Source organism: Condylura cristata, unplaced genomic scaffold (assembly GCF_000260355.1).
Source record: "Condylura cristata isolate star-nosed mole 26May11 unplaced genomic scaffold, ConCri1.0 scaffold00022, whole genome shotgun sequence".
NCBI lineage: Eukaryota > Metazoa > Chordata > Mammalia > Eulipotyphla > Talpidae > Condylura > Condylura cristata.
The window spans coordinates 21329491-21340898 of NW_004567123.1; the positions used below are offsets into that span (position 1 = coordinate 21329491).

General features: G+C 53.8%; 1 protein-coding gene across 1 annotated transcript; it reads right to left on the reverse strand.

The window, feature by feature from the left end:
• Nucleotides 1-521: 521 nt before the first annotated feature.
• Nucleotides 522-6421, reverse strand: TCF15 (transcription factor 15 (basic helix-loop-helix)). Its single transcript, XM_004687326.2, has 2 exons — nt 5849-6421; nt 522-872 (listed from the first exon to the last, which is right to left on the reverse strand). Exons 1-2 carry the CDS (start codon nt 6365-6367, stop codon nt 798-800), a joined length of 594 nt encoding a protein of 197 aa, XP_004687383.1. The 5' UTR covers nt 6368-6421; the 3' UTR covers nt 522-797.
• Nucleotides 6422-11408: the final 4987 nt, after the last annotated feature.

Below are 11408 nucleotides of genomic sequence, written 5' to 3' on the forward strand. Positions count from 1 at the left end.
TAAATTGATATATTTTAATGTTTGCTATTAATATAAATTATTTTGTAGTATGTATTTGAGTCAGTACATATTTGCCTGTATTTGCTGGTCAGTCATCGGAAATGGGGCTGTTGCAAAAAGCTGGCGGCTGGGGCTGCCTGCTGTTGGGGAGCACACGACCGGGTGCGGCTTCCCTCACTGTGTGAGTGGATACATTGATCGTGAATAAAATTAAGATTCCTTACCAACCACAGTGGACCTAGCAGTTGTTCTGGAAGACAAGAAAGAAAGTTTGGGCGTCTCTACTTTTGGCAAGGGTCTCCCAGCTTCCCCCAGCCTGATCCCGGCCAGGCCATGAGCAGCACCTGTAACATCTGTGCCTCTTCCAAGGGCCAGGAGAGAGGTAATTTTTGACTTCTGACTCCCCAGGTCCTTCCCTTCTGCAGCTGGGAACGTCTTTTATTTAAAAATATCTTTTATTTTAAACCCACCAATTCTCTCTCTCTCTCTCTCACACACACACACACACTCTGACACACAGGCATGCACACATTCTCTGTCACCAATAGTCTTTGTTTTTCCAAAAGTTCTGCCCAATCTCTGACCAGCCAGGGTTGGGGCCTGCTGGATGAGTCCTCACAGCTCCTCAGCGTGGGGTGGAGCTGTCCCAAAGGGCCTGCCCAGAAGGTCATGGGCCCAGGTCATTGTCCTCCGGTCCCCACACAAAAGAGGACTGGGTGGAGCTCTTGGGGTCTTTGCTGGCCGCTGGCTTCCTTCTCCAGGGTCCTGCTTGGAGCAAGTGGCACAGGGGTCCAGGTTCATCTCCTTGACATTCGTAGGGGGGTCACCCCCCTCACCTTCAAGCAGCTGCCCCCAAGGTCACGACGGCCACCCTGCAGGAAGGGAAAAAGCAGTATTGGTACATTTGGTCACATCACCAAGAACACTGAAACTAAACCTCACTGTCCAGTCTTGAAGGCTTGCTATAAAAGCCACAGTCACATGAGAAAGTCTGTGCAGTAGAAGGGAGAAGAAACTGTGTGGACGGATGGGGACGGAGTGGAGATAACATCGTTCAAGGACAAAACAAAGTGCAGAAGTGAGTGTCCAGCTTGTGAGGGGTCTGGAGAGAAGAGCACACTGAACCTGGCATGGGCTTCCTCTTGAGCAGAGGGAGTTGATGATCAGCACACAGGATGGGAGCGAGATTTTTAAATTCCTTTTTTTTTTTAAATTTATTTATGCTTGCAAGAGCTTGGGTAGAGGCCAGGGAGTGGGAAGGAGTGATGATCCGCCAGAGACAGAGCAGGGAGCAGAACAGGTGGATCTACTGAAATACACTGCTGAGAGGAGAGAGGGGAGACCAGAGAGGTCTGCTGTGCCATGTGGGTCAGCTCCCTGGCCGGGGATCACACTCATGTTGCAGTGAGTGCTGCAACTGCTTCATAGTGCTTTCATAGTGCTGAAACTTAAACCCTTGCATCACCAGGGAGGCCTGATTTTTAAAATTCTTTATACTTTTGCATCTTTTTTGTTTCCCTCCTTTTTTTTTTTTTTTTTTGGCTTAAAAAAATCCAATACAGGCCCCTCCCTGGTGGCGCAGCGGGTTAAAGCACTGCACTAAGAAGCTTAAACCACTTCCACATGAGTTCAATTCCCTCCTGCCCCGGAGGTGGTGACCACATGGCGTGGAAGACCTCTCCTGACCCGCCCGCTGCTCCCCTCAGCAGTGGACTTCGTCGATCTGCCTGTTCTGCTCCCCACTCTGTCTCTGCTGAAGCCTCTCACCACCCCTGAGCCTCTGGCCTGTACCCTAGTTCTGCATGAATAAATAAATCTTAAAAAAAAAAATCCAATACATTTGGAATCATAATATTTATGCGTAGGGCAAAACAACCCTGCAGTTCTTCCCCACTGACCACCTGTATGTCCAATGATTAGTCACTGACCTCAAAAAGACTGGATTGCTGGCCTCCCTGCCTTCATTCAGGGTGTAGGAAGGAACATATTCTCTCTGGCCCCATCTCCCTGCAATGGTCTAGCACTCCTCCCTTCCTGGAGATATTCCATCAGGATAAAGCTGAGATTCTTTACTGTGTGGCTGTGACTTATTTGTCAGAAAGGGAAGATTATGCCCCTCTCTTGTGCCCCCCTAGACTGGGAGCTCAGGCCACTCTGTGGCCTCAATTTCAGCCCAGATACTCGCATGGAGCAGGTGCCAGCCAGTGCTGGAGTCAGTGGTGAATTAGAGCTAATGGTGGTGGCACCTGAAGCCATCTGTCCTGCAGCTTGCAGAGATGTCTCTCTCCAGTACTCCTGAGCGCTGACATGTGCGTTTGGCCCTCAATATCACCCATTAACTTCACAGATTTTGGAGCACCCCACCTTTTGAGGGCAGTCATTGAACGTCTGGACGAGAGGCACCCCAGCCTGTTAAAGTGCCTGGTAAAAGGCTTGGAGTCCATGGTGTCCAACAGTCTGTCCTGTTCTAGGTTGCAGCAGTATCTGAACTCCCACCGTAAGTGCTCAGCCCCCAAGCCTGGCAGGAGACGATGGAACAGGCATGTCCCCAGCCCTCTAGAGAAACAGTGACCGTCTGGGAGCTCTGCCCTGTCTCCCTCTGCTCCTGGGCCCAGGTCGGGGCAGATCCATCCAGATGTGAGTCCAGTCTCCCTGGAGGCTCTCCGGGCCAAGGGACAGTGTGTTCATTCACAGGCAGGGCTATTTTGAGGGCTGAGGCCACAGTCCCAGCAGAGCCTGGGTCTTGGGCTTCTCAGGCAAACTCTGGCAGGAGTGACTGAGAAGGGCAGATGGGGGAGGAGGAGGGGAGCACTGTTGAGGGTGAGGGCTAGAAAGCGACCTTCTACCTTTTCACTCTCATTCGTCAGGGACAAGAAGAGCCACCTCCACCCCAAGTCTGGGGTCAGGCGGGGACCTGGGTTCCATGAGAATGCTGTTCACCGACATGCATCTCAGTTTCTTCATCTATGAAATGGGGACAAATGATTCCACTTGCTACCCTAGGGAGCAATCGATTGCAAACCCAGCTGCGAGAGAGATTTGTCAAGTGCCAAAAAACACTTAGAAGAGGCCCTGTTAAGCCCCAGCTCCGCTGTCCCTTAGGAACTCAGCACCGAGGGCTCTGGGAAGCACCGAGTTAGGAGGTAGGCACCAGCGGCAAGTCAGAGCTGGGCTGCTCGCCTTGGACTACTGCCTAAACCCAGGCAAGTGACTTCACCTCATGCAGCCTATTTCCACCCAGTGCAAGGAGGAGTTACCATGCAGATGGCAGCATGAACACAGGTAAAGCCTTGCCAAAGGTCAGAGTAAGAGTAAGAGCTCAATGAATGTTCACCAGTATCGGATTAGTATCATCTGGCGAGGGCTCCTCACCGGTGCTCCTCACCTCTCTGCCCCTCCTGCTTCTAAGAGGGGCGCAGCAACTGGTCAGGGCCTTACAAGACAGTCCTCTTTGACCCTCACAAACCCCGTTTCCATCTCCCACTCATGAGTCCTACCACACAGGGCCACACCTAACCCTCCTTAAACAGGACGATGATACAGGGAGCTATTTCCTTGGTGACCCCAACACCAGACCAGCCAGGGAGGGAGGTGGTGGCCCGGAGAGAAGGGGTCGGTTCTGGGGTTTTGGTGCTGGCTGGCCTCCACTGCGCCAACTCTGAGCCCTCCGGGGGCTCTCCAAGTCAGCATCATCCTCCAGAATTGGCCAGCATCACTCCTTTCGCCTGTCCCTAGAGGAACCTGTGGGGTGGAGAACATGGCTTCTGCAGCCAAATTTGGCTGGGCGCTTGGTCCCAAAAACAGATCCCAGGGAAGCAGCCAGACCGGCGTGGCCCGTGAGCTGTGGGTCCGACTGCAGGCCAGCAGAGGAGCCCTCGCCCGCTGCGCAGTGGGCAGTGACCGCCCACCCTTCTACAGTAACCTCGCCCACCTCCCGATCAGGCAGGCTTGAGTTCAAATCCTGACACTATCAGGGGCTGGGTGTCTCTGAACCAGTGACAGATGTCAAAGCGGGTGTCGATAACTTTCTGGCGGCGGGGGGATTTTCCTGACAATGTGGAGGAGAGGGTTGTGCTCCGCTGGTGGGTGCGCATGAAGACGCTGCGGTGCCTGTCACTGGCCTGTCTTCATCCCTCTGGGTGCCACTACCTTTAATGTCTCCCGTTTTCCTTCTCTAAGTCATATTTTCTGGCCTTAACTCTTGCTGTGTTCTGTTCCTGGACTGGCCTTCCCAGTCCCACATCTGTGGGCCTCTGTTCCGAGCAATCATCAGAAATTTAGTCCTGGGCTTGGGGAGTTTTCCTCTGGGTCCCAACAGTCCCCTGGTGCTCCCTCTCCCCCTCTTCAGACACCCACACACCCTCGCCTTCATTGCTCTGAACTGCCCCAAAGCTGGCAGATGGGATCCACAACCTGCTTTGGGGAATGTTCTCAGAGTTGTCAAAAATGCAGCTGCTGGGTGAAGTTTGGTGAACTGGTTAGTGGGTAAAAGGCAGTTGGGGAGAACCACCAAGACCCTGTTAGCCTTCACGCCCCAGGAAGGATGCCCGAAGGCCCACGCCAACTTCCCTGGCCAGGCTGGAGTACTGACCAGGGCCCACGAGGCTGCCCTCAAGAGCAGGGAATCTTGAGAGTACAAGGCCAAAACTAAGGAGGGCTCAGGAAAGCACAGCAGCCATGAGGGTGAGAGGTCACTCAGGTCAGGAGTCTCACGAGCTGGAAGGGGGTGATCTGAAGCCTGGATACAGGTTTCCCCATGAGAGAGTGAGGCAGGGACCTCAGGCAGCCATAAGAATCAAAGCCCAGGGAGCTCTGAGGCCTAACTGCAAACCCCAGGTTCTTTCAGTTTCTAAAAGGATGCAGGCCTGTCAGGGACTTGCTCAGGCTCAGTTTCCCCATATGAAAATGGTAGCTGCTGGAATCCAGAGCTGTCACAAAGACAAGCTTCCTTACTGTAGGAAAAGCCCAGAACAGACAATGACAGGCAGGGAGGGGAAGAGCAGGTTCTCTGAGCCTAGGGCGGGAGGAGAACCAGCTTCCATCCAGGAGAGGCCCCCTCCCCACAACCTCAGCAGCTTCCAGCTCCATCCATGCACCTCTAGCCAGGTGGTTTCCTCACCTAGGAGGCGACACAGGCGTGAACTTCAGCTCTGCCCAGCTGACTCAACAGTGCCCCCCAACACTCCATCTTTCTTGGGCCCAGCGCCCTCAGGGGCCCCTTCCCGCCTTCATCCACTGTGCTCTTGAGCCGGCCCCTTGGCTGTGGTTGGGAGGGTACATCATCTTTTCTTCTCATCATCCCATTCTTGGGTCAGATCTAAGGTGGGGGAAGACTATTCTATAGTAAGGTAACTCCAGGCAGCACAAACTGAGCACTCTCTGCACTCTGGCTCAGGGGAGTGACGGTGGGCATGTGATCACACCTTTGCCACCTCAGAGGGCATCAGTAATAAAACGGGCAGAAAGACTGCCCACCTGCTCTGCTTCTTAGGAAGGTAAAAAGAACGAGGCCGAGCTCAAGACTTGATGGCCTCTGTTATCACCTCCTTTGAGCCCTCTTCTCCAGGCCCCCTCGGTTGGAGGGGGTGTCCCTCTGATCTACCCTGCAAATCATGCCTGAGCTCTGGGCTCTCCTAACTTCTACCGTGGGGGGATTAAGCAAGTGGGTCTGCACCACACCAAACCCTGGGCTTGGAGCACCTCCGACTAGCTACCCCGACGCCTCCGCCTGTCTTCACCGCGATCCCTGCCTCTGCCTCGGATCCTGCCTCTCTGTTTTGCATCCGGATAGGCCCCGGCCCCAGCCATCTCCGGCCCCAGGCTGCAGCGCTGGTGCGCGCACACTCACCCCCTTGCGCTGGTTGCTGAGGCAGAAGGTGCAGATGGAGCGCGGCTGGCGGCCGCCGTCGGGGGTGGCAGGAGCCGCGCTCTTGGCACTGCCCGCCGCACGGAAGCAAGGCTGGCCGTCCTCCGCCGCGTCGCCCAGCAGCAGCACGTTGGCCAGGTGTGCGATGTAGCTGGACGCCAGGCGCAGCGTCTCGATCTTGGACAGCTTGCGGTCCACCGGCTCGGTGGGGATGAGCGTGCGCAGCGCCGTGAAGGCCGTGTTCACGCTCTGCGTGCGGTCCCGCTCCCGCGCGTTGGCCGCCTGCCGCTGTCTCACCACCACCACCGGGCCGGCGCCGCCGCCCGCCCGCCGCCCGCCCCCGGGACCCGGGCCGCGCCGCGCCGCCTCCAGGCCCTCGCAGCAGCCGAACGACTGGTCGGACGCGTCGCTCTCGCTTCGGTTCTCCTCGTCCTCGCTCAGCAGCCTCACGTCCGGGTACAGCACGTGCGCACCGACGGGGCGCAGCAGCGCGAACGCCATGGGCGCCTGGCCGCGTCCCCCAGTGCGCCGCGTCCCTGCGTTTACCGCGCCCAGCACCGCGCTCCCGCGCGCTCCCACGGCCCCACCGGCCGCCGCCTTATAGCCGAAGGAGGGGCCAATCGCGGGGCCGCCCCTGGCGGGGCGGGGGGCTCCGCCCTGGCCAATCGGGAGGCGACCTCCGCGTCCCGACCAATGGCGACGCGCCCACCGCCCTCCCTGCCCCAGGTTGAAAGCGGCCCGCGAGCTGGTGCCCCGCCCCGAAGTCCCGACGGGCGAGTCGGGCGCTTGTTGGGGCTCTGGACCCGGAGGGTGGGGTGTACGAAAATTCTAACCGAAATTCTAGCCCTCCACCTAGAGCCTCAAGGAGACTGGGATCGGGTCCCCTCTCCAGGCTCCCAGTTTTCTTGTTCTGAAAGAGGATGCTGGGGAACTAGCTCAGTGTTTTACTTTTTACTCTTAAATTGTAATTCTGTAGCTCTGCAGCTTTCGTTTGTGTGAGAATTGGGGAGCAGGGCTTTTGCTTTTGATTCCCGGCGTCCCTTATGCGAATTGCGAAATCCAGAAGGGTGCCCAGTACTCTTCGTGATGCACAGGAGGGTGGTGTCTGTGCCGACCGTGTCGAGAGAGACAGTCTTTCCAAATAAGGATTCGACGGTGTCACATCCCCCACGACAGACGCTTGAAAGCAAAACAAAAACAAAACAGAAACTGCAGTACATCCCTTTATGTATTCAATAAGTGTTGGTCAGATGCCCTACGATGTGCCAGGCATGGTTTTGATCTGAGGTTGGAGACTTGAACAAAACAACCTTTCTGCCCTCACAGCGCTGGCATTTTGCTTGAGGTCCTACTATGTGCTGGACACATACTGAATTCTGCTGATCTTTACTGCTCCCCGTTGAAGTTGTGGGGGGAGTGTCCCTGACTTACAGATAAGAGAGCTTTGGCCTTCAGTCTTCCCTGCAGGGAGTGGGGGCACTAGCCCCAGACTGTTTGGCTTCACTATCACCCCCTTTCCAACACCTTCATTTCCCACCCCCAGTTTCTCTCCCTCACTCCCCACAATGTCACCCTGGACTGCTGCGACCTCTAAATCTATGTCTCACTCTCCACCCTTTCTGCTTAGAATGCCACCCCTAACACACACACACACACACACTGTCTTTCCTCAATCTCTTCCTTCCTTCAGGAAACCTTAGATTCAGGAAACTCCTCAGAGGCCCTGGGAAGAATTATTGCGCTGATGACGGCTGCAGGCATCCAGTGCTGCTCATGCCCCTTCCCAGCTCCATCCTGAGGACTGGCTAAGCCTTCATCCACTTGGCCTTGACAATAACTTTCTCTTCAGCCCAAGTGGCAGCCCGTGTGATACAGAAAGCACAGGAAGTGGGGTTCAAATTTTTCTAGGTTCATTTTGGCTCCATCTCTTTTTTCTGGAAGATGCCTCCCAGTTCTGCCATCCTGATCCAGGACCCACTGGGCGCCTGGAGGCATTTCTCTGGGCTGGCTGCAGGAAGTACAGCCTCTTAAGCCTTCGGGGCCCAGGGCCTGCAGGCGAGAGTCTGCTCTCACACCTGGCGCCTTCCCACCCCCATCTCCACCGTTTGACCGTGACCCCAGCCAGACTGGGCTTTGGGGAGGAGGAGAAATAGCCTGCATGGCCCCCTCCCCACAGGCCAGTCCCACACGCAGCCCCAGGCCAGGCTGCTGCTTCCTGAGCTGATGAATTATTACCGGGAGATTTCCTTCCCTGTCTGCGCCTCCTCACAGGGGCTCCTGGCTCCCCTTCACTTTCACTTTCTCCCCCTTCTCCCCCTCTCTGCTGCTCTCAATCCTCAGGAAGCTTGAAATTCCTCTGTCCAGCCCCCTCCCCATCCTGGCTTGACCCAGAGAAGCAAAACAGGGTGTGAACTGGGCCCGGAAGGCCAGAGGGGCCTTACTTGGTAAACTCATTCATTCATTCACAGCTCAGACAGGTTTTGACACAGGGGACCCTGCGAGGAAAATAAAACCATGAATGAGACTGAGACAGGCCTTTTGCAGTGTTGAAAGGGGAAGGCGAGCTATAAACAGAGAATTCTAGGACAATGCAGTAGAGCAAGCCAAGGTCTGGCATCAGAGACCTGGTTCCGGCCCAAAGTTAGCTGTATCTTGGAGTCTGTTTCTGGCTCTGAAAACTGACGATTATAATAGTGTCTACTGATGATTCCATGAGTTTACACTAATAAGACCAGGAGCTATTATACCCGACAGGAGTTTGTGCTGGTGTGACTGGGGCCCACTGTGGGCCAGCCAGCCCACCCAGGGTGGGACTCAGCAGCTGTGCTCTGCTCTAGGTCTTGCCCTGGAAGTGGGGTGTGAGCTTCTGCCACATTCTCAACCTGCCCACACAAGGGACTTTGGCAATTCCTGTCCTCCATCCTTTGCTCTGCTCCTGACACACAAGCTTCCTCGGTATCCCTGGAGCCCACCTCTGTCTATCTCAACTGTCCCTCAATGGTCCCTAAGCGTATTCCCCCACTTCTTTCCAGTCTCCACCCCACCTCTCAGGGAGGCCTTCTTTGACTGAGGAGTCTGTTTAGCCATCTCAGACTGAAACAACAGCGTCCCCTTTTGCCCTCCAGCACCTCCATCTGCTCTCCTTTTCCTCCCTACCCTGCCTTACTTTTTTGCAAATTCACTTATCTACAATGTTGACTAGCACCTACCAGGTGCCAGGCACAGTTCTGGGTGCAGGGGATATCAGCAGTGAAAATATTTGTCTGCCTATTAGAACATAAGCTTTGGCCCTCCCTGGTGGCCCAACAGGTTAGGACACAGCACTGTAAGCTGGCTCCAACCAATTCAGTGAGAGTTCAATCCCTGGCCCTGGAGCTGACCCACATAGCACGGCGGACTTCTCCTGTCTCGCCTGCTGCTCCCCTCAGCAGTGTACTTCATTTATTTGCCTGTTCTGCTCAGTCTGCCTAGATTTGGCCATTCTGTCTCTGTGAATCCTCTCACCGCCCCTGCACCTCTGGCCTATACACCTGTTCTGCATGCATAAATAAATAAATCTTAAATAAAACAAAACAAAACATAAGCTTTATGGAGCAGACCCTTCTTCCCCAATACAATCTTACCAGGTCTGTATTGTTATCATGCCCACTTTATAGATGAAGAAACTGAAGTTCTGAGAGGAACAAGTGATCACACAGTAGGCCAGGTCAGTCGAACTCCTTCCTCAAACCCATGGGCTCTCAGGCAGCCCAGAGGCTGGTGAGAACTGAGTAGGAGTTCACCAAGTAAGAGCAGCTGGCCCTGCCCCCGTGACCAGGTCACCCTGGGCTCAGTCCTACTGAAACACATGAAGGTCCTCAGAGATCTCAGCTTTGCATTTTTCTGAGACTTTGTTCAGCCGTCATCCCTGATTTTCGCAAGGCTTGCCTTTTGGGCCTAACAGGCAACCCTGCTCCTTTGCCAAAGTCCAGTTTATTTCTCAGTGAAGCACACTGTGCCTCCTCTCCCCCTTGGGTGCAAAGTCTTGTAGCTCTGATCACAGTGGAGTTTGACTTTGTCTACTTTATCCCACCCCATTGAGCCCCCACTCCCTGCCATTGCCAGCCATTCTGTGGTGTGGCCAGTCAACCTCCAAGACACCCCCCCCCCCAATTATCCTTGTCTCCTGGCATTCACCCCCTCACATACAGTCCTCTCTCTTTGAACAGATCTATAGACGTGACCATTGTCATATCCCATGTAATACCCCGTGCACACAAATCAGCAACCCCAGATCTTATAAGGCATATAAATCTTTAAAGACATGCACTAAAAATATGGAAGTAGACCCTGCACAGTCAACACAATATTGAGGGAGAAGAACAAAACCAGGGGGCTGCCCCTCCCCAACTTCCAGACTTACTATACAGCTACAGTAAAGCCACAGGGTAGTACTGGAGAAAGAACAGAAAAATAGATCCATAGAGTATGTGTCACCAAGAGAGTAAGGCAGAAGCCACAGTGCCTAGCTTCTGAGTTGAGCTGATAAAGGCCTTGAGCTTCTGCTTTGTTCTCCTCGAATCACTGAGTCTTGAGACAGCACTTCTGTGCCTGGAGGACATTCAGGTTGCCCTGTGGAGGACTGTGGTCCCCAGTGTCCGGTCCCCAGCAATAGCCAGCACTGCCTTGCTCCTGGTTTGGGTGACCTTCTTGGATGTGGATCCTAATTACCTGACTCATGATGAGCTATGAACTATGAAAAACAACAAGGTAATAAAGGAAGATCAAGTTGCTCATAATTACTGGCTTCGTGGGCTCCTAAGTTCAGTACTTTTTTTATGCAACATCAGATTGCGAATGCAGACATGTGGCAGGGACCCAGAAGTGTCTGGGTCTATATTTTTGCTCCATCACACATGGCTTCCACCCTCTGCGTTGGCTCATGGACCAAAAAGGCTGCTGAAAATTTTGTCTGTCTTTCAACTGGCAAAGAAAAAGGCACTTCACCCAGGAAGGACACTTGATGGGAGTTAGAGCCTCACTCCTGTGCCTAATCTTGTCATTTGATGATATGTAATTGAAAAGAAGGCTGAGAAATGTGATCTTGGTATCTTGGTGGCCACAGACCCATCTGAACACTGGGTTTCTATTAGCAAAGAAGAGGGAAGAATTGATGATACCAGGAAACATCCAGGCTGCCTGCCCCTGGAGTCAGCTCTGGAGATAACGTGGTGTCACATGGTCCAGTTTGCAGATTCCCAAACTTGACTGCCTGGGTTCAATGCTGTCACTTACCAGCCATGTGATTTTGGAAAATTTACTGAGTTTCTCTGTGCCTGTAAAACAGAGTTCCTAGTAGAGCCTGCTACATAGGGTCGTGAGGATTAGATGAGTAGGATAGACCTGTTGAATTTGTAATAATTCTGGAGCATGGCCTGTGCTGTATGAATATGTTAGTTGTTATCATTATTTAATCTGCAAGGGGGTTTCTCTAGATCTCACCACCAGCAAGTGGTAAGAGCAGAATTTGGCTTATGGCAACTCTACATTGAAATTTTTTTTT

Excerpts from the sequence above, each read along its gene's own strand:
- TCF15 (XM_004687326.2), bottom strand. The coding sequence starts at position 6,367 with ATGGCGTTCGCGCTGCTGCGCCCCGTCGGTGCGCACGTGCTGTACCCG. Across the intron at positions 873-5,848 it reads TCAGCAACCAGCGCAAGGGG|GGTGGCCGTCGTGACCTTGG; the intron begins GTGAGTGTGCGC and ends CCCTTCCTGCAG.